General features: G+C 38.9%; 1 protein-coding gene across 10 annotated transcripts in view; it reads left to right on the top strand.

The window, feature by feature from the left end:
• The window catches only part of PTPRM (protein tyrosine phosphatase receptor type M), a 465,329-nt gene that overhangs the window by 95,093 nt on the left and 345,274 nt on the right, over positions 1-24,962 (top strand). For all 10 annotated transcript variants that reach the window (XM_032181299.1, XM_032181298.1, XM_032181296.1 and 7 more), the window contains exon 2: positions 11,978-12,100. In XM_032181299.1, coding sequence (XP_032037190.1) covers positions 11,978-12,100 — 123 coding nt within the window. The remainder of the gene's footprint in view (positions 1-11,977; positions 12,101-24,962) is intronic.

Genomic DNA, 24,962 nt, shown 5'->3' with positions numbered 1-24,962 from the left:
TCCTTCTAGGATCTGCCTTTCAACCGAGGTGCAGAACCCAGCTTTTTCCTTTGCTGATTTGCTTGCCATTGCTGTTTGTATAATGCTCCAGCCTCTCTCGATCCCTCCTGGAGGCCTCTCATCTCTGCAGAGAGTCAGCAGCACCTCCCAGTTTAGTGTCATCAGCAAACTTGCTGAGGATGCATTCCACTCCTGCATCCTGATCACAGATAAAACATGAAGATCGTTGCAGACATGAAATGGTTTCCACAAGGTTAGAAAGCATCGAGCTTTGTGTGGCCTTGATTCGTCTTTTTGTTGCGGTATAATGTTTAAGTGAATTTAGTACCGACGTAATCCTCTTATGAGCAAGAATTGGAAGTAATTATTTCATCCAGACAGCGTAGTGGTAGTGCTATGTAGTGTGTGGGAGATTCAAGAGTTCATTCCTTGGGTCACGTAAGCTTGGGCAGGTCAGTGTTACAGCAGTAGTGCTGCTTTAATACTCTCAAATGTGGGCCTCTTTTATAGTTGATCAGGCCTTGTGAAAATGTCAGAGGTTTCTAAAATTAATTATTTCATCTTCTTCTGGCAGGAGGTTATAGACGTGATGAATGAAATAAAGTATAATTTATTGCAAGAGATAATGACTAAAAATGAGAGGGAAAAAGCAGTAGCTAACTAACTACATTTAAAAATAGAAGGTTATTTATACTTGTAGCACAGGGAAAGCCTGTTGTGCTGCCTGAATTTAACAAGCAGACCTGGGATTCAGCCTTGGCGCTGCTAACGACTGGAGGCGTTATTGATGTAGTGAACTAATTACCCGTGTGATGAAGTTGCCTACTGGAGGTTTTTGACTGCTTCATCACTGTGGCACCTCCTACAGGTTAATTCATTGAGCAGCACAGGTAAAGCCTCCAGATGGAGGTCCTGCTCTCTTTTCATCCAGACACAAAGAGGTGTACTGACAGCAGTAACTAAACAGAGATGAATATTTTCCTGAATTATTGATCAAGTAGCTAGAGATATATCATAGAACTAAATGGTTTGGGATGCAGCTGAAGCCATTTGTAGGCACTGCAAGGTAAAAAAGCAAACACAGTGGCTTTGAAAAGAAAAACAAAATGAGCAATAGCCTTTCTCACCTGAAGGGAAGCCCCCAGATAAAATGAGGAAAAGCACAGCAGAAAACCTTTAGATGAAAAAATCAGAGAAAAAGAAGAGGGCAATGCTTTGATTGGCAGGCAGGGCAGGGGCTGTGTGGGCTTCATGGTTTTAGTTCTTTCTATGTATAAAACTATTCTGTGGCATTTGTTCTCAAATGTCTCAGTACACACATTAAAAATGAGAACACAAACAGCTCATTTAATTAGGTGATAAACTATTTCACTATATTTTTTAAGGAAAAGTACCATTTTTAATATAATAACAAATGGAATGCATACCAAGGTATCCTGTTTGCATCTGTCCTGTCTATTTATGAGGTAGAATATAAACTTCAGTATATTCTGTATATATATCTCAAGCAGAGGAAATATAAAATATGCATTATTAGTTTTATGAAAGTATTTTAAGGTTGTAGAACCCCTCATGCAGAAATGTGTCATGTTTGGGGTCTTTTTGAATGCATTATAAATCAGGAGCCTCAGAGACCAGCAGGGCTAATGCTGCCTTTGTTCTTTACTTAAAACTGGAAGTGTGTTGTAAATAGTCTGGATTTCTCATCCAAGCTTAATACGCTGTTATCTAACAGGATGCATTAAGTGTTCTGTTACAACTGCAGAACTCATCAAGCAAATGGAAAGATTACCCGTGAAATCAAGCTTCAAACTTTTATTTTCTCACAATCAATGGGAAAGTAATGCACGTTGGATTTATAATGATATTGAGATTGACTGCTTAAATCCTTTTTAAAGTTCAAAGCTTGAAACAGATTGTGTGTACAAGCAATCCACAGTAGAGTTTTTAAGCAGGGGCTTGTGATAAAGAAGCGAAATTGGGTTTGACTGAAATGGCCCATCAGTCCCATACGGGTTTAGTGGGAAGATTTCAGGCTCAAAAAGACAGTGCTTTGGAGAAGCATCAAGCATTGGTTTCGCATCACCTGAGATTGCTCTGTGGAGGCTGTCTTCTGGGAGACATAAAGACAAGAGGCTCATTAAAAATGAGCAGCACCAGGGAGGGTGATTGAGCTTCAAGTACACTTGTGGTTTTTTAGCTTGAAGAGTTTAAAGGTGAAGATACATTTTAAAAGCTCAACTGGCAGATGAGGAGAATGCTGTCTGTCAGCTTTCTCAATGAAATGCCTTTATATAGAGATAAATACCATAGTATAGTGTGTCTTTTTGACAACAGGAAAAAAAATACAACCAAAAAACTTGCTCAGCTCAGAATGTCCTGATGGTTGGATGAAATGATAGTTAATCTCTCAGCTATCAAAACTGAATTTGATAAAACAGATTGTCTTCAGCCCTACTGGCTGGTAACCTCAGAGCCAATATTAACCTTCTGAAAAGTTGGGGAAGCTGAAGAAGAAATCTTGGGGCTCACTTCAAGGATAATATGTGGTGCGCGAGCAATCTGGCTGTGGTACCTTAAAGTTTGCTTTAGACCCCTCAATTTAGAGCTTAAGTTTTACTTATTCCAAGACACTGAACCACTTTGCGCATCTGTATTGATCTTAGAAAAACATAATATAATACTGAGCTTTAAAATGAGAGCTTAGCGTACTTGCTGGTTGCACTGATATGAGCTGGCACACTGTGCTGTTAATGGGTACAGTTACAGTAGTTAGCAACTTTCTTTTTTCTTGTAGTTTCATGGCATGAAAATTAGCTGAAAGCTGGTTTGTGTGTGAAAACAACCATGCCTTTTGACAAATCGACAGACAAAAGAACAGGGGCTGCTTACCATGTTGCTTGTTCTTGCCTTCCTCTAAGCACATCCAGTACAACGTATCACTTGGTGGCTGGGGAAAAACTTTTTGGGGAATAACTAAATTGGAGGCTGTAGCAAGGTGGAGGTTAGTCTGTTCTCCCACGTGCCTGGTGACAGGACGAGGGGGAATGGGCTTAAGTTGAGCCAGGGGAGTTTTAGGTTGGATCTTAGGAAGAACTTCTTTACCAAAAGGGTTGTGAGGCATTGGAACAGGCTGCCCAGGGAAGTGGTGGAGTCACCATCCCTGGAAGTCTTGAAAAGACGTTTAGATGTAGAGCTTAGGGATATGGTTTAGTGAGGACTGTTAGCGTTAGGTCAGAGGTTGGACTCGATGATCCTGAGGTCTCTTCCAACCTAGAAATTCTGTGATTCTGTGATTCTGTATATTAATGTCTTATTAAGAACCAAGATGTTGGATTTTAGTAATTCCATTTAGTAATTCCATTAATTCCACAGCCACATGGCTGTGTGTGTGGAATGGCTGACGGTGGTGGTGCTGGCCTTGTCCGGGCTCATTGCCCACAGCTCTCGGGTGGAAGAGGCCTGGAAAGACCTGTCTGCTTCACAGGCTGAAAATCCAGCACAGCGTTTCCTGAACGGATATTAGGGAATGGTCTGGTGTGGTCTCATAATCAGTCTTGGTGATTGTACATTACTTAGGTTATGCCGTGTTTCCATTAAGGCGAAGCGTAGGGGTGAGGAGACCCTTAATGATGATGGGTTTTGGATGTGAGGCCTGCATTTCAATGCCTTCCTCCCAGCTCCCAGCTGGGAACAAGAAAAGAAACAAAAAAAACATAAACCAGAAAGACTGAATATCCCCACCCTGTTCCTTCCTTCCTTTAAAGTTGCATTTTATTTCATCTCAGATTTTCCAGTATGCGTGTTCCTTTCTTGATTCTCACCTGTGCAGTTTTGTCTCGTTTCCTGCTTGTACAGTTCGGTTTTGTTTCCCAAGTGCCTTCCCCCTCCCTTCCTCTTCCCCTCTCGTGGGGAAAGCCTTCATGGGCAGCTCTACCGAGCTGCACTGTAATGGTGTACGAAGCCGTGCCCAGGTGAGGTAAGCAGTTCTTCAGATACGCACTTACCAAAGCACAATCACTGTGGAGCTACTGCAAGCTGAAAACTTTATTTCCTGTTGTTGAAGTTTGCCCATCTTCAACAGATCGGTACAACAGCTTATGTTGCATCATGTGTTTTACTGTAGTTTTTCAAAACAGAGATGTAATTTCCCATCCATTAAGAGGTGCAGCATGTTAACGTGTCAGAAGACAGTGTTACCTTCTGCATATATTACTGCAGTTTGTACGTCTGTTCCCCACCTTCCCAGTATGGCCTTGCTCTTCTCCATTCTGAGTAAATGGGGAAAAAATAGCATTGCCAGACCTCTCTCCTGCAGAGCATCTCCTTGCTTTGACAACCCAGATGACTGAGTGCTTTCACACATTTCATAAATGTGAGGCCTTGTGCAATCCTAGGAGGTAGCGATAAAATAAATCAAATGAATACGATGGTATAAACTATTTGGAAGTTCAGTTGCATTTTTGTTTTTCTCAGGAAGTTTATTCCAGCACCACAGTACCTTTTGAATTTTTAATTCTATTTTAAGTATGGGAAAAGGTTTCTTTTTTTCCCACTTACTTGTAGGTCAAAGGTTTAAGCTGAAACATTTCAGGCAGATATACAAGTGAATTCTATGTTTGAAGCATAATTTAGTCATGTATTTGTAATAAACAGCATGCAAAACATACGAGGAGTCTGTCTTTTATTTACTCATCTTGGTAGTGGTTTTGACCACAGGCCAGAATTTCTGCAGGTTTCCAAAGCACATGTACATGACCCATCTCCCTCTTGAAACCAGTATGCCCAGTTTGCTCATTTTAATAAGCTACATGTATTTGTGGCTTAAGTATATATGTTACAAATTGAACTTCTAATTGTTCTTGAAAAGCTATTTCAAAGTACTTATTTAATATTCTGTGGAATCTTTTTTTTATGAGGTATCTTTCTTAGAATTTGTCATAGTGATATTTCTTACATGTATAAAGTGAATTTTCTGATCAGGAGCTTGATTTAAACATTAGATTAATAATCAAAAAGCTATAAAATGGTCTATATAAAAGGGAATTAAAACATAAAAATTAAAATTAGTAAATGATTTATCCACAGCTGCCGCTGTTCCTTCGTACAAGGAATATCTCTTTTAGTATTAACATGGCTTGGACTAGAAGATCAGCTGGTAGTTCTAATGCTCAGAATAACATCCGTCCCTACCAATAAAGCATAAAATCCAAATGACTTTTGCAAACATACTTGTTTTAATAATACCTTTTGAACAAAGGTTTTCTAAATATATTTCTAAACGATACTATTCTTTCTTTATCAGATTGATTGTTTGATAATTTATTTTGGTAGACATTTTCTAATTCTTGACAGCTGCAGCAGGGATATAGTTCATGTATGGGAGCATACACGTGCACTTTTACCAACATAAGCCGTAGCATACATTAAGAAAAACTATCGATAATATTGGAAAATTAAGTATCCTGACATTAAAAAAAAAAATGCTAGAAATAAGTTTGTTCACTAAATGCTAATTTGCACCCATTTTCCCATGGGCCTCATAAATATTCATTGACATTAAAACAGCACAATCATATCGATATTCCTTGCTTGCACGAGATAGGTGGTAATTATTTTAGGAGCATTATATTCAATATTTTGTCTTTTATCCTTAGTGGGTGGTGTCTGTTCCTATGTCTTGGTACGTAAAATGAGCTTAAATGTGCATTTTGAGAGGAAATTGTTCCAAATTTCAGGGCTTTTCCATAAAGGAGCCCATGTTTTGAATTATTCTCAGTATCTATTAGGCAAGTGTACTTATGTAGAAAATGTTTAATTTGGCTAAACTTGGGCAGGTTTCCAGGGGAAGTTGGAACTGACAGATGTCTTCCTTAAAATGCAACTTTGCTGCAGTTCTTCGTGTCACCAAAACTGAAATGTTTTTGGAGACATTTGTGTTGATTCAATTGCTGTCAGGTAAGTGGAGGGAGAAGAGAGAACAATTGTAAATGTTTTATGAAGATGCGTCAAGTTCTTGAAGTCTCATAAATAGCAACTTTAAGTGTTTATCTGAAACTTTTTTCTTTTTCTTTTCTTTTTTTTTTCTTTTTTTTTTTTCTGTATCCTGTCATTACCTGCAATACTGTGGAAATTGGGTCCATGAATTCAGGAGTCTCAAAAATTCTTCATCTGCCTTTTGCACGTATCTTAGCACAATTTAGAATCATTTTCCATCTGTTATTCTCCCTTATGCCCAGAGTTAATATCTGGTCTTTCTTAGTTGCAAAATACATCGTTTTACCTCATCATCTTTGCTCTAGCTCATGAGATTTTTTTTCCTCTGCCTTTTCCAAAACCCTTTCTGAGTGCAGCCACAATTAGAAAAGCTCTTTAATTGTAAAATCTGCTTCTTCTGGTTCTCCACACTCAGCCCTGCACATACGCAGACTTGACAAAACGAACGTAGACGCTATTTTAAATCAGTCCAACTTTATGCAACACATTTTTTCCAACTTCCTGGCCAGTATTTAGATGGCAGCATTGTTTTACAGCTCCAAACGCTTGCCTCTAGTATCAGGCCAGAGCTTGGTGTGCTTCGAGAGGGCGTAAATGTTCCGTTTTATAAGGGGTTGTTTCCACAGTGGAAAAATGCCTGGCCAGGATGCTCTGGTGGCTGTGCAACACTGTGGATATGTGGCAGCCCTGTGTGCATGCTAGGGCCATGCAGAGACCGGTTGGTGCTGCTAGATATCTCTGAGCTAGCCTGTCTGGAAAGTCCTTTTAATGTATTGAGAGGACAGGTAGAGCCTTTATTATTATTATTTATTTTTTTTTTTTTTTTGGAAGGATCTGCCCACAAAGCAGATCGCGGGCAGGTCATTTTATCCAGTTTTTTTAATAAGTTCTTAAAACCTTCTGTTTGCATAGCCATAGTTATTTCATTTGGAGCTTCACGGGCTCAAGCATTTATTGATTTCACAAAGGTGAACAGTTTTGTGTTGGACAATTTTTTGTCTTCACCCTATCTTTAACAAAACTAATGCATCAGATGAGGCCTGTCGTGCAGGTTTATAGATAGCACTTTCAGTTTCTTATGTGAAAAATTGTCCCGATTCCTACCCTTGTTTTCTGTGTTAGCCAGTCTATAATTTAGACTGGCACTTTATTTTCCACTTCATGATTTCTTGTCCACCTCCAAAGGAGCTGTTGTTTTCCCTCTGGTTTGATGGTTCGACATTTAGGGGCTCAGGTCCCTTCTGCTCCTACTCATGCACTTCTCCCAGCAGCTTTGACTGTTAGGATGCGATAACATGTGTGGATGCCGTGGTTGCCCCAAAATCTGCAGCTCCAAAAATGCAAAAAGAAACATGAGGCAGCATCACCATCATTTTCTTGTGCAGCGTTCGCTAGGTGTCCCTGCTTGGCAGGGGCGTTGGACCAGATGATCTCCAGAGGTCCCTTCCAACCTCAACCATCCTGTAATTCTGGGATTCCTAAGCGGGGAGTCCCAAACCAGATCTCTTGGAGCTGAAAGCTGTCTCATCCACAGTTTAGTCATGCTTATCAGCTGTGTTTTGTCACGTTTTTCAGTTCCTTGGCTGTTGGTCTGCTTTGGTGTGCTACCCAGGTAGTTCTTGGTCCCTTGCTGTTGGGTGCACGGGTGTGTACCAGGACAGGAGGCTGAAGGACAGCATATTCACCGGTGTGGCACCGACTCTGTTCGTCATGCACAGGAAGAGAAGATCCATTGCCGTGTAGGAGATTAATCGCCTAACAGGAGATTAATCTTTCACTTCTCAGTCAAAGCCCCTGGATACTGCATGTGTTTGAGACACCCAGCTCTCTAATCAGATTTAAAAACCTTTAATTCAGCTTCAGAGAATAGCGGTGTTGTACTTGGAGTATATCGACCTAAACACATTGCCAGTATTAAAACACAGAAGCAACAGAATTTGTAATGCTTATAAAATGAGATAAAGTAGAATGCAAATAAAATGATTCAGTAAACTCAACTTCTGAGGTCACCTGTTACACAACAGACTTCATGGTACTCTGGCAGACCAGAAGCCATAATTTTCTTGCCCTCTTTTTTTATGGCAATCTAAAAACCATCGTATCTGGTTTAATAGGCATATGCTAGTAGCACTTTTAATAAGCATTACAAATTTCAGCACTTCTACATTTGGCAGCAAATTTTTGATAGAAACTTCAAATTGATCTGACATCTTTGCAGTATGTAAGATCAACAGAAATAAAGAAGTGTCCAGCATAACTTGAACTTGTTTTCTATATTAGTTTTTGTCACTTAGTCCAAATTCTTTAAGAATGCTTCATAACACATATCTTAGTTATACTTTGTAACACACAGAGTACTTTGAATTAAACTTGATTCACATTAGGAAAAATATTGTATGTTCTTTATAGCATTTAATTAGCTGTTTTCATCTTAAATTATTTTCCCGGTTGAAACTCATCAAGTTTTCAAGATATAGAGTAATTTAACCCTGTAAAAATAAAAACATACAAAAATGATTACATTTGGATTTTGGTGCAGTTATACTGAACTGGATTCAGAGGTAGTTAAAGGATGATTGCATTTGAAAGAACAGTAGGTTGTAATAGGCTGTGTTGCATCATGTACATTCATGAGTTCAGTTTCTCCTAGGAATCAAAAACTATCTATAAAACTCTGAATAAGCCAGAAGGATCTTCACAGGCTACATATCTCCTGGGTTAGTTGTAAATATTTCAGTCAGTCTAAAAATCATCCTTTAAAATGCAGTTTTGTTATCCAAAGTGTAATAACAGCCTAACATGCAGGGAAATTGCTTAGCTTGATTAAACTATATAGCAGACAATATGTATTTTGATTGGTAAAATAATTCTAATAATTAGGAAAAAAATTAGAAGAATTTCTGAATTATTCTAACTGATTAACAACCACCACCTCTTTTGGCAGTAGCTTGTGTTTCACAGCAGTGCAAACCATGAGGGACATTAAAAACCTTTGATAATTTTTCAGATTTTACTGTCCCTATGTGGTTAATGTTTTATGAAGTTGAAGCCTTGTGCAGTAAGAGCGTGGTGACTAGCAAATAGGCAAAGCACTACAGAAGAAAGCAGGAGGGCACAAGCAGATGCAAATGTATGGTTGTGCAAATGCTGTGGCCAATTTGGAAACAAATTGGTTTCATTTGTAAGAGAGTAAAAGTGAGTGTCAGCACCTTCAGGAGGAGACATCAGCTGTCTGTACTTAGTGATTACTCTGTTGTTACCTAGCTAAACTGGCTAAGCTTTTTTGATGTTGTTCAAGGTAGGTTTTCTGTGTTGCTTTTAGTTTAGTCTATAAATGTATCTATAAGTACTTCCAACACATACATAACCATGTGTACTAACTTAATCTACAGAACACTTCCCAAAAAGTCACACCTGTGCAAAGCCTTCATTTGTATTCATCTTCTCCTTGGCTTGGCACCTGTGCCATTGCAGATTGTATATACGTTGGTCAATCCAGTTCTTGTTTGGTTGGTAGCCGTGGGTGGAAGTGGCCTAGGAACAGAAGGAGGAGTTCAAAAGTTCCTCCAAAACTCTTCCTGGAGCAGATGTGAAGATTAGATAGCTGTTTTGAGGGAGCTATCAGGTGGTAAATTCACAAATGTTTGAAGGATGTAAATGGCAAAGACAAAACAAAAAATAATAATAAAAAAATCCTGACAGAGTGATTGAGCTATAAACTTGCAGGAGAAAGGAAGAAAAACAAGTGGTGAGAAACACTTTGTATTGACAGACGAATATCCAGACAAGTAGCACTTTCCCATCATCTATCGTTCTATTTGTCTGTGGTTTTGACGTCTTCCTAACTAGCAACGGGAGACAAGCCTTTAATAACTGTGTGGGATCACAAACCCTTCCCTTTATTCCACTACGGGATATTTTGCAGCACTTGGCTCAGATTTCGGGTTTGACCAAGAAAATACATTACACTTTTTTATGGCTTCCTAGTGTGATGTAATGAAATAAAGGAGCTTTTATGCAAATTCGCCAGCCCTGTGTATGAACTGTGAACTCAAATCTACGCTTGATTAAATTAAGGTATATGTTTTATTGCAAAGCTTGACTATGTTGTGCTCTGTATAACTCGGTATTTATTTATGGCATAGTATCATTTGCAAAACCTTTGCAAGGAACTACCTTTTTCTTCACCCGTGGTTTGTTTTTGTTTTATGAAAAACACAAGTCTGTCTGTGAAAACTTTTATTTTGCCTTTGTGTCTGAAACTTACCCTGTGGCACATTTTAACTGTATCAAGTACAATTTATGCAGGCATGAGAACAACGGTGCGAATGGCTGCCCCAAAGTCTAGCCCTTCCCCCTGGAAATGTTCCAGATGTCACTCGATGTACTATTAACATACCAATTTTATTTCTGAATTGGTTTCATATCAGGAGAGAGACAATTTCTGTCTGTTCCTACCATGGAGGGGAAGTGTCAGAGTGTGGAGCTGCAAGTTCCTTCCTGGGTTTTCCATTCCCAGTGGGCTCACTAATTGAAACCCATGCACCTGCACGAGTACGGAAAGGCAGTAGCCAGAGATGCTAATTTCCCTGACATACCTCGAGCTAATGAAGACTTGCTATAGAAAGGCATTTTAGAACAGAGCACGGTATAGGATGACCTGTATCCAGGCTGACAGGGCAAATGGGATGTGTTTATAAAATTAATTTCCATTAAAGATTATATGCCTGCCGAGCGCTTGTCATAAATGTCAAATGTAGTCGAGGAGTGCCTGTTGGGAAGGCTGGGCTTCAGTTAGGTGAAGCTTGTCAGGTAAAATGGTATTTTGTTTTACATTATTGTGCTTTCCTGATAAGTATTGTCCAACGCCGTTTATGTTCTAGGAAACTTTTGGTTTGCAAAGTCTTTTTTTAAAGCTAGATTTTCTCTGTTTTCTATTTTAATAAAGCTTGGCAAGACTAAGCCCTGATGTTTGTATGGACAGATAGCAAGATGATGAATAACCCTGAAGTTTAGTTTTGTTTGAACAGCTGCAGTATTTACTTTAATATGGGCTGAAAGATCCATGACTAGGGTTATATTTGTTTTCCTGGATAGGAAAGATGTCATTCTTCACTGGAGTGAAACATCAAAGAAAATACAGAAAGCAGGGTATTGTAACCCTGTGTTAGTCTGCAGCTAGGGGAGAAAAATTTGGGAAGGCTGGGCAAGTTTCCATGTATACCAAAGGAAAAAAAGCAAAGTTTCTCTGTGTTCTGGTGGGTAACGTTAGATTCCAGTGCTCTAAATTCTTGAGATTAGATTCATCCTTGCCCTAGTCTGAGATACTGTGAGCTCTTACAATGTGTTATTCTTTTCTAAATTACTTAGAAGAGAATGGGGAAATGAGAGGAAATAATGCTGTTTTGTTTCAGCATTTGAGGCTGTGCATAGATTGGTGTATTGAGATGGATGTGCTGTGTTGTCCCCAAGGTGCTGCTAATCCCACAAGAGCCCAGAGTGGCTCCTGTTTGCAGCACAACGCGATACACCTGGGAGCCTTCCCTTCCTTGAAAACCAACATAAAGGAATGGGAGCTGATGTCTCTCTACTTGGGTTTTTCTTCTAAAATGTAGATTTTCAGACATGCGATAGTTTGTTTTTCCTGAAGAATGCTAATTATTCCGTCTTTTGATGTTTTGAGTTTGATTGCTTTCTATTTTGTTGGTTTGGTTTTGATACCTGATGTTTGTATCTTCGGGAAAAATTTCTTTGCAGTTCTAAGTTTGGTCTTTCACCCTTGAGATTTTTTTTCTTGGGAAAAGGTTTTATACCTTCTCAGAAAGTAAGGGTTAATAAATATATGATTGTTCTTATTAAAGGATATTACAAAAAAAATTACACAACCTGTGTTGAATTGTTGTTAAATTTGTTAGGATGAGATTCATAATCCATTGCCTGCATGCCTTGTTAAATTTTTATCTATGTGTTTGTTTCACAGGCTGCTGTACTTTTGATGAGCCGTTTAGTTCCTGTGGCTATAGTCAGTCGGATGATGATGATCTTAACTGGGATCAGGTGAACACACTGATAAAGCCTTCCTCAGATCAATGGATGCCATCTGGTTGGTCTTTTATTTTACTTTTTCTTTTTCTCTTTGATATTAGCTTATGCATTTACTCAGCATTTCTTGACAGTATTATTATTAGAATGTTACTTTGCCAAAATCTGTTTAATTGCAATACCTAAGTCTTCTGAGTGAATTTTATGAGGGATATTCTGCAATGCAAAGGTTTTCTTTTGGTGTGCAGTTTCTAGCATAAAGGTTAGAAAGTAGAAAGAGAAACCTGGCATCATCAGGGAAGGCAGAAAGAATACAAAATGATGCAGTGAAAATGAAGATGAAGCAGTGCTACAACCAGGCAGACAGAACTATATAACAAGAAGACTCGAAGTGAGAGAGAAGACAAAGGTGATCTAAGGCATTTTTATTGGAAGAGATACTCAGCAAACTCTGCTCTGAAAAGAAATGGAGAGTAAAAAAGGAGTGGGAGAAAAAAGAGAGGACAGAGATCCCAAAACGAAGTGTCTCGGAATGTTGTACATGTTGTATTTTAAAGATAGTAGTGATGCTATTACTTGATGCACTTTGTGTACTGCATATAGGTGAACCTAATTCCATAGCAACAGCCCTTGCATGCTGCTGAACTATAAACTTCTGGTAATGCTCTTCTGGTATTCTGGTAATAACACTTTCCTCTATCACCTCAATCACATAAATACACAAAAATCTGAACACTGCTTTAAAAATATTTAGCCTAAAATTTATCAATTACTTCTTCTTCTCAGATTTTAGCTGGATATGTTAAGAGCTCCCCCTGTGTACTGGGGCTGATCTCCAGGATATGTCCTGGGCGCTGATTGCATCTAGCCCAGCTCAGTATCTTCCTTTGCTTTTAAAGACTGATCCTTCAGTGACTACTGTCACCCCCAAAATGGCCAAAACAAAAAGATCAATTCATAAAATCTGATCATAGCATTACGGGACTTCTCCATTAACCTTATATTTTTGTATAAATATACCCAGAATGCTTAAAAACCTTGTAAATGGGTGTGATATATGTGCTAGTGTTTCAGTAATATGTTTCAATTAGTTCTTTAAAGCACCTGTAATGTAGTTTGGGGTTTACATAAAATCTGTTTAATAGATGTATTTCCCAAGAAAATGTTCCTCCCATATTTTTGTGGAAGTGAATTAGGAGAAAAACAATGAAAAATGTAAGGAGTGACTGTATAAATAAAACCTGAACACGTGCACTCGTCCCTAGTATACTAATGTATACACTAATCTATGATACACGCTAATGAGCCTTAGATAGAATTCACTTCTAAAAATCCTCTTAGCAGTCTTCATTGTAGATTTTTCACCATTGCCCTGTGTTGTGGACAGCATCATGTCCAAGTTCCCTCAAGCAAAGGTGAGACTCCGCTTGAAGAGAAACATTTGGTTTGCCTGCACTCAGTCATCATTGTAGACTGAGTTCATCATCACAGATAAAGAAGGATTTTGCAGATTTCTTCTGAAGTGGGCTCTTGTCCAGTTGGCTTGGCGCAGAATGCTAAATTTTTTCTGGACTATTTCAGTGCTTATTACTGTCTCTCAAGCTGGAGTTCATACACATGGCTTATCAGTCATCTTGGCCTGCAGTACAAGCTATACATTCTTTTTCTCAATCACACCACTGGAAATTCTCTTTCTGTTCCAATTTTCATTCACTCGTTACTTTCCCCACTTGAATTTTGCGGAAGAGGTTGTCAGTATATGTTGCTTAGTCTTCTTGGCAGATGGAAGAGCTTCAACTCTGTTTTTTCCTGAGATGATCAAAGACTTTAAGATTTTCTTTTTTTCCTCCAGGGCAAGAGTCCAGATGTAGTAGGGACTGGTATTTTCATGGAAGGAAAATGGTATCTATGTAATTTTATTTATCAGATGTCACATGGCTTGTTTCTTGTTTGTCTTCCTCCCTTTTTATCAGAAAACTAAAATAATGTTCTGCTGATCAAGTAGAAAGATATTAAATTTGGAAGTAAACTATATTTAGAGTTTAGGGAGTTTTATTTCTGCCCATAAAGGAACTGAAATATGCTTTGGGAGTCTTGGGTCAGAAGATGAACATGTTAGTCTGTGGATGGTTGTTGATACTGGTGCCTTAAAAGGTCAAAAATGTCTTAGAGAAGGAGAGAAATGTTCTTTTTTTTTTTTTTTTTTTTTTTTCAAATGAGAAGCAGTGGGTCTAAGGGCACAATTCAGCCAAGTGGTATCTAATTTTTCTCTTCATTTCATTCAGGGAGTTTTTTCCTGTTCTTGTTCAAATCATCGTCTTAATGATTTTAATTAGTTTTCAGTTAACCTTAGCCAGAGAGTTACGTGATACACTTAAAAAATGATTTCAAGTAGCTAGTCAGCATTTTATGAGCTACATATTTTAGAAAAAATAACTTCAGATAATAATGAATAGAACATGTTAGATTACTGTTTTCTGGAGAATTCTTGGCTTGAAAACAAAATACTTTATGCAACAGTGTTGTAATACTAGACTGAAACAAGTACTCTCAGTTCAGCAGTCCCTTGTCAGTTGAAAAAATTAATGCACATAACATTCCTAATTTCAGGGAATATGCATCAGTGAGTTGATATCAATATAAAATATTTTGTATAATTTGGTGGCAGTGAGGGGGGAAGTACGCTAGTTATGACATTAGATTTATTTTAATCCACATGAGACTGTTCAGAGAGTAGCTGTAGTTCAGTTGGGTAAATATTTTGGCTTTATTTGTTATTTCAGTGGGACAAAAGTGTCATACAGTATATGTGCACCTATGTGCACTTATTAATGGACACATATATTTATATTTTATTGAACGTTAATAGTTATTTGTGAGGTATAGTTTTAGATGAAAATTGGTGAGTTATATAAAAAATAATGTATCATTAAATAGAAGTGTTCAGTACATTGAGCTTTAATCCTTGCTAGACTGTTACTATAGTAGAAAAATACGAGGTTATTCTTACTAGAGTAAGTAGGGCACTAGCACTCTAATTTTCTTGATAAATATAAGCATGACCTTTAGTGAGCAGTACTAATCTGAAAATGCGTTAAACAGAGTCAAAAAAGGAATGACATATATATATATTTGTATGGATTGAATGAGACTGGTTAATCCGCTGCTACTCAGTTTAAAGGGTCTTGTGAGTCAGCTGGAGTAACTACTGTAGCAATTGTGGCTGTTGACTTTTCTCAACCTCTTTCTCCTTTTCTGTCTGTTCCAAGAATATGTGTTCATAATATTGTTCAAAAATACAATACAGAAACACTTATTATTAATGCCATCTCACCTTGTCCTGTTGAGCAGTTAAAGCAGGTACTTTGATGTTAATGCATGTATGTAACACACATTTACAATTATGCATATAAACCCTCTGGCTGTACCACAGTAAAAGTATCTTCAGAAAAATTATGCCAAACCAGTAGTTCACTGTGTCTACATGGCGAGGTTTTGGTAGCAGGGGATGTCTTCAGGGATAGCCTCTGTGAGAAGAAACCAGGGACAGCCACAAGTGGGGTGCCTCTGGGAAAATATATCAAAGAAAGGGTGAAAAATACTGCACAGCAGCTGTGAGAAACAGATGTGAGAGGAGCAACTCTGCAGGTACCAAAGTCACAGGAGAAGAAGGCAGGGTGTGAGGTGCTCCAGGTGACAGAGAAGCAGTTCCTCTGTGGCCTGTGGAGAGGCCCCTGGTGGAGCAGGCTGTCCCCCTGCAGCCTATGGGTCCCACATGGAGCAGATCTCCATGCTACAGCCCCCCCTGTGGAGGAGCCCTCGGTGGAGCAGGTGGATGTGGCCTGGAGGAGGCTGTGGCCCATGGAGAGGAGCCCATCCTGGAGCAGGTTGTCTGGCAAGAACTCTGGCCTGTGGGGGACCTGTGCTGGTTCAGTCTGTTCCTGAAGGACTGTACCCCATGGAGATGACCCATGCTTGAGCAGTTACTGAAGAGCTGCAGCCTGTGGGAAATACCCGTGTTGGATCAGCTCACAAAGGAGTGTATCCTGTGGGAGGGATCCATGCTGGAGTAGGGGAAATGTGTGATGAGGAAGGAGCAACAGAGTGGAGCTGTGATGGACTGACCTCAATCCCCACTCCCCATCATCCCTGCGCTGCTTGGTGTTGGGTAAGGAGGGAGGCTAGAAGAGGTGGGAATGAAGGAGTGAGAGCAGCTGCATGTGTGCCTATCGGCCAGCCAAGGTCAACCCACCGCTGTTACTTAGGAACTGTTACGAGGGTGTGACTTCTTACTAAAGATACTCCCTATCCAGTTTATCTCTTGGGTGAGATTTTCTTCCATGATATTCTTGATCACTGTGGATGTGCTTACATCACAGCAGTGGCAAATTCAGATTTGGCGTTTACAATGCGATAAATCTAGAACATAATGATCTATGCCAGATTCATGCCCAGAGAGATCTACAAACCACATCTTTGCATTTGGAATGTAGTTCTGAAGATTCTTTTTCCAAACCAGATGCTTTTACTTTTTTTTTTTATTTCTACTTGGGTTTCTCTTTCTCCGTTGCATCAAATACAAGCTGCTTATCTCAGTTCTCTCTGCCATCTCCTTGCTTGCCTCATGTTGATGTAGCTATCAATACACCAGTTTTACTTTCTGCTACACCATGTTGTCAGTCTTCATCATATTGCTGTTTGCTAAGTTGCTAAGTTTTCAGGGAGAGATCTTTATGCTCTTCTTCATGTTGCCTCACTGTTGGGAAGATGCTCCCTCTTGAGCAGACGTGACTGTCTCACTGTTCTTAATGCTTCATTTTGCCACTGTGTTTATTTAAGAAAAAAAAAAAAGTGCCTAAATCCCTTCCTGTTGTTCTAATCAGTTCTGTTGCATTACTTCATTCTATTACTCCATCTTTTATTTTCTTTTTATAGAGCAGTTCTTGTTTAGTGCTCTGAGAGCCGGTGATGCAAAAAAATGCAAAAAAAAAAAAAAAAAAAAAAAAAAGTGTCTTTAGGACCTTTTCTTCCTGTATTTCTATTATGATTTTTGGTTGATTTTTCCAGATCTTAACTCATTTCTCTCAACGTATGCTGGCTCTGCTCTCACTCTGCAACTGCAATCCCATTTATACTCAAATCTGGTCAAATTCATTATGGCCTATCAGCATTTTGGAGTTCTGGTGTTCCCATGGAGTGCTCTGGTGCTTTACCTGATAACTCAAACTCCTGCTTATCCTGAGTTGTTTTTAGTAAGGAATGCATGCTGAGTAGGGGAGACTGCAGTAGTGAAGCCTTCTCTCTGATACCTGGCAGTCAGTCAGAAGAGTACGGGTACATAATTTGTGCCCTAGAAGGCAAGAACAGAAGAATCAAGTGCAACAGAGTTGTTGGTTGGATAAAGAACAGAGGGGGGGAAAAAGAGGATGTAAGCTTTGGAATGAATATGGATGTACAAATACATGTACACATATATACGTATGCCAGATTGCTGATTGCACTCTGTGTGGCAGTTGCTCTCACTGAAGAGGAGAGAATGAGAATATGGGATCAGAGCTGTGAAACAGGTACTTCAGAATGAATCAGGTCAGATCTGGAATCTTCTGAGGAATGATTATGGTAAGAGCTGAGAAAGGTCAAATGAGTTAAAAAACAGACAAACAAACAAAACCCAACCAACCAAGTATCTCCCCCTACCCAAACCAAAACACAGCAACAAGAAAAAAAATACACAGAGAAGAAGGCAAACTTAAAAATGAAAATTTATTTTTTGAGGTGAATGTGTTGGTTGCTTATATACTGCTACAGCAAGCCTTGTCACTGACAGTGATGCAATTAGAATTTTGCAGATTACTGTAAGAAATGCAAATATTGTCAAGAGTCTGCTCTGTTCACCATGTACTGGTTGTACTTTCTGTTGTCCGCATATTTTGTTACAAAGCACTGTGTTCAGTTGTGTAAAATCCTTCTGCAGTGTCTCACAGTTCCAGTTAATTTCCAAGGAACAGTAGCGTCATTTTTCTTCTGTCAGCAGTTGGTTTGATACCACTGAAGGGATGTCACTGCATTTACAGTGAGTCACTGGCATCAGCCTTTCATTAGTTTAGAATTGTTCAAAATCAGTTATAAATCAAATCTTTACAGACTGCCACCATTCACTGGATTGAAAGGATGCTTGGAGCAATGAAGACTTTTATGTTTGATATAGTGCTGGTCAAAGCCAGGATGAAGATTCTGTTTGTGCTTTATGAGGTGATAATATATAATTGTAATGACTATATGTACATTTTGAATGGCCTAGTATGGTTATATGCATCCTGAATATGTAGGGCTGGTAAATGTTTAACAGTCTGTGTAGTGCCTGTAGAAGATGCATATAATGTTTACAGAAATGATTGTTTGAAATAGCCTTTTGATGTATAGTTAGCAGATATGCATAGCTAGTGATGTTTGCTATTATAGAATGTGATACAGTTGTGAGAAAAATGTATGATACTGTTTAATTGTGTGTGGAAAGGCTGAGATCCCTTACAAAAAAATAAATCTTAAAGCAATCAGTTGGGTAGTCTATATTAACCCAGCTGCAGTGTCTTACCATGTAAAGTTTTTGTGCTTTGACTTTCCAGCATGATGTGTTTTTTATCATTAAATACATTTTAGTACTGTATCATTTTCTTCTCTTATCAGGGATGCTTTTGTTCTGTTTGCTTTTGTGTAATAGAGAGTTCAATATGTTTCTTATTGAACGCTGTTCCTCCCAGATTACTTTATATAGCTGCTTTTTCTTAAATTCATTTGAACGCTCTCCAGCTATAAATTACTATCAAGTCGTGGGAGGTGCACCTTGTTCACTGTGTTCAGGTTATGTTTTTTACAGAATTTTCTAGGCCTGAAGCACTGGCATGTTTGGCATTTTATTGCATGCTGAGGTAATAGTTACAGGCATTGAGAACGTGCACACCTCTTCCGTAAGCAGCTCCAGCTCATGTTGACGCATCCAAGCCAGTTTCCAATTAGCTGTGTAAGCTAATATCAGTTGCTGCTAATGTGGAGCAACATGGAGGTCAGCCCAAGCAAACCACATGAGTACAGACCCAGCTAGCTCTGTGCTGCCATGGCTATAGTGCAAGCACCAAATGAGTCAGCTACTTTAAAAACATACGTAAAAACTTAGTAGTGCACTTAATAGGTTTGTTCAATGACCAGGGCAATGCTACCAGCTATGGTGAACGCATTGCTTGTCATGATCTCTTACAGGAACCTTATAGTCATTTTTAACCTCTGACCTGACTTACAGATTTCAGCACCTGACCCAAAGCCTGGAGTTACCATAAATACCGTGCATACAGTAAAGGAAAATTCTTTCTCAGGAGAAGTTCCATTTTCTTGCAAAGGGAAATAAAAGATGAATAAGCATCAGAATTGCTGGTTCTGAATCACTGAAGAGAATGTTCATATCTTCCTTAGTAGGCAACTAGACAAGTTACTTGAATGTATTTTGCCTACATGCTTAGTAGATTTTTTTTGGTAAACTGGTGGAGTTAATATGCTAAAGATTTATTTAATCTTTTGTAGTAAATATTCTCTGCGTGTGACTTCCATTTTACACTTTTTTCTTCTTTTGCGGAATTAAGTATTTTGAATATAAGCAGCATGACTCCTGAGGTAATGCCTAAGGCAGAAGACTTTCTGGTTTTCATTTCAAGCAACGAGCCTGCTGTAGTATTTTGGTAACTGTACCATACCAGGAGGAATACAACACTTGCCCTGTTTTCTCATGTATCACAGCAGCCGTCTGATATTTATGTAGAGAATCAGAGAATGTGCTGCAACTGGTGGAAGTGAGTGGGAGATGCAATGGTAGGATCCACCAATAGTTGTTTAAGACTTTGTAACGATGTTCGGTAAAAGATGATACGGTAAGTTATGATTTATTTTTGTTAATCTTTTAGAAACTCTCCTCTTCCACAGGAGTTGGAGAGTCTGTATGACAGGTCTGTGGAATTCACTTCTCATTAAGCAAGAGTCTTCTGGCTTTGGTATTTCTACTGAGGGTATTTCTGTGTAAGACCGCGCGGTGCCACACACTGCTAAGCAAGCCCACCAGCCTAACTCATTTACCTTGATATGATTACGGTTTTCCTGCTGGGGTTATATATAACACCTGCAATAATATATGCTGAGCAGCAGCTAACATAATAAGCCAGGCACCAGAGCTGGGTTTGAAATGGATTTCCTGACAATGAAAATGTTTAGGATTGCAGAGTTTTAATGTTGTGCATTGGACACCCAGATTAGTCTTCCTCCCGTCTTCCACCCATATTTCCAGCCGCTATCCTGCTGGTTAAGTGCGTCAGAGTCTTGTTCCTGAATCCCTTGCTAAATTAGAAGTACCCTGGCTAACCGAGCTTTTGTTTGTGTGATTGTTTCCCCTCTGCGGAGTGTTTATGAGGTGTTCCTTCAGATGAGGTAAGAGAATCATGACGGGAGAGAGGGAAAGTGCTCCTTGTCGAAATAACCAGGAATAATGATGGAGATATTTTATCTGGGACTCAGGACAGTTGCCTTCCTGTTACCGTCTGATAAACTGACATTTTCCAGCTTGAGTTGCCTGGAAAAGAAAAATTCAGTCAGTTCTGGTGGGGGCTCTTGGTTCAGAGGCCACACAGAATGTAAATCTTCTTTCCCGGGGCTATGCCTGAGACATGCAAATGTACCTCAGGTAGCTTTAGTCTAGGTAGTTTGGGACCTCATAGCAATAGAAATGAAGTAGCACAGGCTTTAGTGTAGGGGTCCCTAGGCACTCACTCAGTGCTGAAGGCTGTTACCGTACCTTCAGTGCCAGGGGTACCTTGCTGAAACTAGTGCAGTTTGTGCTCCACTTTCAGCAGAGCTGCATTAAGGAGCAATACAATTTTTTTTGTGCTTGTTTCCCTGGCTGTTTTCCCCTATTAGAGAGTGAAAATACTTAGCCAGTTTGAGAAAAGCTGTGACCAATAAAAAGCCTATGAGGACTGTGGATAAACAGTGAGTCAGAAAATGCTCCTCTAGGAGCTGCACTCACTGTGTTGCAGGAACAGGAGGAAGGGGAATAATCAGAGTATCCCTAAGTAAGCTTTTTCTTGTTTAGTAATTAATCTACTGGAAAAAAAAAGCCTCTTAATTTCTTGCAGTCTTCAGGGCTTTTCTTTCAGTCTCATGCTTATCCCATTAGATTTCTTTTCATCCATCCTGCCCTTTAGAAACTAATAAACAGTGGATCAAAACCTTTTCCTTGCATCTACAGGCTTTAAAGTGTGTAATGTGACTGCCTCCATTTGAAGGCCTAAGCCAGTTATATCCTAAGTTAGTAGTTTATCTTCTAAGACAGTTCTTCTCTGTGATGAGAACGTAGTCATAGCCACAGTTAAAATGACAGTGAGCTGGAAATGGACTCCATCACTCTTCTTCAGGAGTGCAAACGTGATTCTTCAGGGAATTATTTTCTTGGCACATTATTTTAAGGCTTTTTGCTGAAATTAAAGAGAGAATTGTTGTTTCAATTATATTTATGGGAGATTTTTTTTCATCCCCTATTACAGCACTTAATTTGTTGGCAGGCATTGATGACTGATAGCATTTTGTTAGCAGCTTGAGCAGTGACTGTAGTACAAGTGGCCAAAAAGTCATTGATTTGAGTGATTTGAGGCAGAGGTCATTAAATGCTGCATTGGAAAGCTATTTGGCAAACTTGTCATTCATGGAGTACTTGTTCTTTGGGTTGAATTTGAAATGACTCTGAAGTACAAGACAGTGATAAAGAAAGCTCCTTCCTCATTGCTGTCAAAACCAGGCCTCTCTTCCAACCGAAAAAAAAAAAGTCACAGTTTAAGAACAATTTGTTTTTAGCATCTGCCATTGTGCTCCTCCATTGTGTGGTTTAAATTGCTTCATTAACCTTCATCAAACCTCATAGGAAATACTCTATGTAATTTAAAAAAATCTGGAATACAGTAGAAGTGCACTGAAAAATGTCAAAAAATGGCACAAAGTGAAGTTTCTTCACTTACTGTGTAGGCATAAAAATTATTTTTCAGTGGAAGTAATTGATACAGCCAAAAGCATTTAGGGGGATTACATATTGCCACCGAGAATTTCTGCCTGCAGCTTGTCTTCAGGTGTCTCTGGATGTCTGTACCTGTTGGACTTCTGCTTCCCTGCTGAGGACAGTCATGTGGCAGTACATCAAGTGGAAAATGTGCCTGTGGAGCAAGGCTAACACACAGGCAAAATGGATGGATTCTTTTTCTGTGTGTTGAATTTAAGTCCTCTTGTATTAGATGCAATCAGATTTTCCAAAATACCAGACACAGTCTTAATTCCCTTGTATATGTTTGCAGAATTTGGAGTCACAGAAGAAGCAATTAAAAGGCTTTCATGAATTCCATGATCTGAATTAAAAAGCTCGGTACTTTTGTTCTCAGTGTTAAAGCAATATAGTTATTTCCCTCACCAGCTGAAATGCATTCTTCATCTAGAAGTCACAACATTTCTAATCAACTGCATTTCAGTAACACAAAGGAAAAAAAAAAAAATACTGTCTGGACCTCATTGAAAATTTAATGATGTACACAACCATTTAATTATGAGAAAACAGGTGCAGGTAATTATCCAAGTCATAATGTTTCAGCAGCTAATAACATCAAATATTTGTGATAATTGCAAGCACCGATTGATCACACTTCTTTGCTTCTCACATTTAAAAGCACGTTTCAATACATACATATTCATATTGGAACATGGATGCTACAGATGCACTTTTATTAGCAGTAACCATGTATATTGGGATTTTGCATAAAGTTCAAATATGATTACACTGTTGCTTAAAACTCCAGTGTTTTACCTCAGTGAGGAGGAACCACCCTTCTGCCAGTTTTGAGTTCCTGATTTCCCCCATACTTGTGTGTTCTTGACCTCTCCTCGATTTCTCAGTAAACTCCTGGGTCTGGTCCTGGTTCTGCTGTGGTGTGGCTCAGAAGGCTGTCCTTCACAGTTCATTAGTGTTCAGCTCTTCCCAGCATCGCAAACTCTTTCAGATCAGCAAAGGATGAGAAGAAGACCTAGTGCTAAGAAACCCACAGTGGTATAAGAGTGAAGTTAGGTGCACAAGTTCAAAACAATGACTGTGGAAAATCCTTGACAGAATTACGCACTTGCAGCATCGTCACCCGTCCCTGGAAGCACCCAAATGTCATGTAAGTGGCTTGGTAAAGAAGGGGATTTCTCCAAGTGCCTAGTACATATGCAGCTGAGCTGTATCACTCCAGCCTGAGCTCAGGAATTAGATGTTCTTTCCCAGAATGTGCTTCTCATGCAGTTGCACAAGGAATGTATCAAACACATAGTGACAACGGGATGATCCTTAATGTATTCTTTTGGCTTGTCCTGTTGAGGGATACAAAAGAAAGAAAGAAAAACAAGGAATTTGAGAAAGAGGCTCTTTTATGCAAGACCTTTGTCATTAGAGCGCTGCTGATAGGAGTTACTTCCTCAGCTTTTCCTTATTAGGCTGCCATCAGATGAAATACTGCCTTATATCACATGAAATACAGCCTTTGAAAGCTCTCACTTGGGCTGATGGAGGTCCTGTTAAAATGTTAAAATTAAGCCAGTCTGTGAGCCTAAATTTTTGCAGTGGAATAAACTGTTGTTGCGTGTGTAAAGAGATGAGTTATCTTTCAGCAATGCAATTTAACGTCTTACGTATGCTGTGGTGTTTTGCTTGCCATGTTTAATTTTAGCATGAAGCATGTTTGTGGAAGCAGGAAATTGTTTGCAGAAATTACTTTTTGTGGAAAAACATCAATTCAGGCATTTAACTCACATGGCTTGCAAAATATAAGCAGCTTTACTGCGTGCGGGGCACTTTTTCCCCCGTGTCTTAGTGTAGCAGTAACAACAATTCTATAATTAGTAAGAAGTTTATTATTATTTTAGTTACAGCAAGGGTAAACTGTATTTTGCAAGGGCATATTACAGGGCCTATTGAATTTAAATTACCTATGCTAATTGTTTTAGTTTGTCTATATCTAGCTGTACTTTTACCTTAACGCGAAATATTAGAGACCATTTTTACCTTCTGTGAAAATCTTTAAAGAAGAAGAAAAAAAAAGAGCCAGTGGAAGTGGATACAGTATTTATTCACCGGTGCAGTCAATCATAAGGACTTCTCAATGTATAAATTAGATTTATATTAGGTGTAGTCTTCACAGGTGCACAGCACCAGCAGGATGGCTATTTCTGTTGTGGTATACGTCCATGTCCAGTAACCTTGTACAGCAGGATTTACTCAGCTTTCTACATCGTCTTAAGATTCAGATTAGATACATCTTTTTCTATCAAGTTACTCATCCTGACACCTGGTAGAGATAATTTTTACTAAACAGAAGTGATGTTCTGACTCAGCAGCAAATGGCCATAAAAGAAAATCTTCTCTGAGTGGATTACTTTTGAAATCTGAAATCTATCATTATTATAGTCTCCTGAAAGGTATCCAGCAATGCATGTGTGGAATTACCCAGGCACAAATAAAAAGTTTTGTGTTTTCCTCTCCCATTAATGAATTTGCAGTTAAAGTTCTGGGAAGGAGCTCCCCTGAGATCTCTATTTACCACTGTCATTCAAGTGAAAATACTCTTTTGGAAAAGGTAGTTCTCCACCAGCAGTATGGAAATAAAAACTGATACCTCAATGATGCTTCAGCCGCTAGAGCGATGCTATTTATCTTTTGTGTTTGGCAAATAGAGCCCCTCCTGTGTAAAGGAATATAGAAAATCCTCCTGTATAATCTTAGGTTATATAGTTTCTTTCACTAATGAGTTTTGTTCACATTGAGAAGAAAAGTGTTTGAACTTAGGTAATTTTAGGTCACTATTTTGCATGCA

Source organism: Aythya fuligula, chromosome 2 (assembly GCF_009819795.1).
Source record: "Aythya fuligula isolate bAytFul2 chromosome 2, bAytFul2.pri, whole genome shotgun sequence".
NCBI classification, from domain to species: Eukaryota; Metazoa; Chordata; class Aves; order Anseriformes; family Anatidae; genus Aythya; species Aythya fuligula.
The sequence above is the reverse complement of the archived record's forward strand: the minus strand, read 5'-3'. Positions and strand labels throughout refer to the sequence as shown.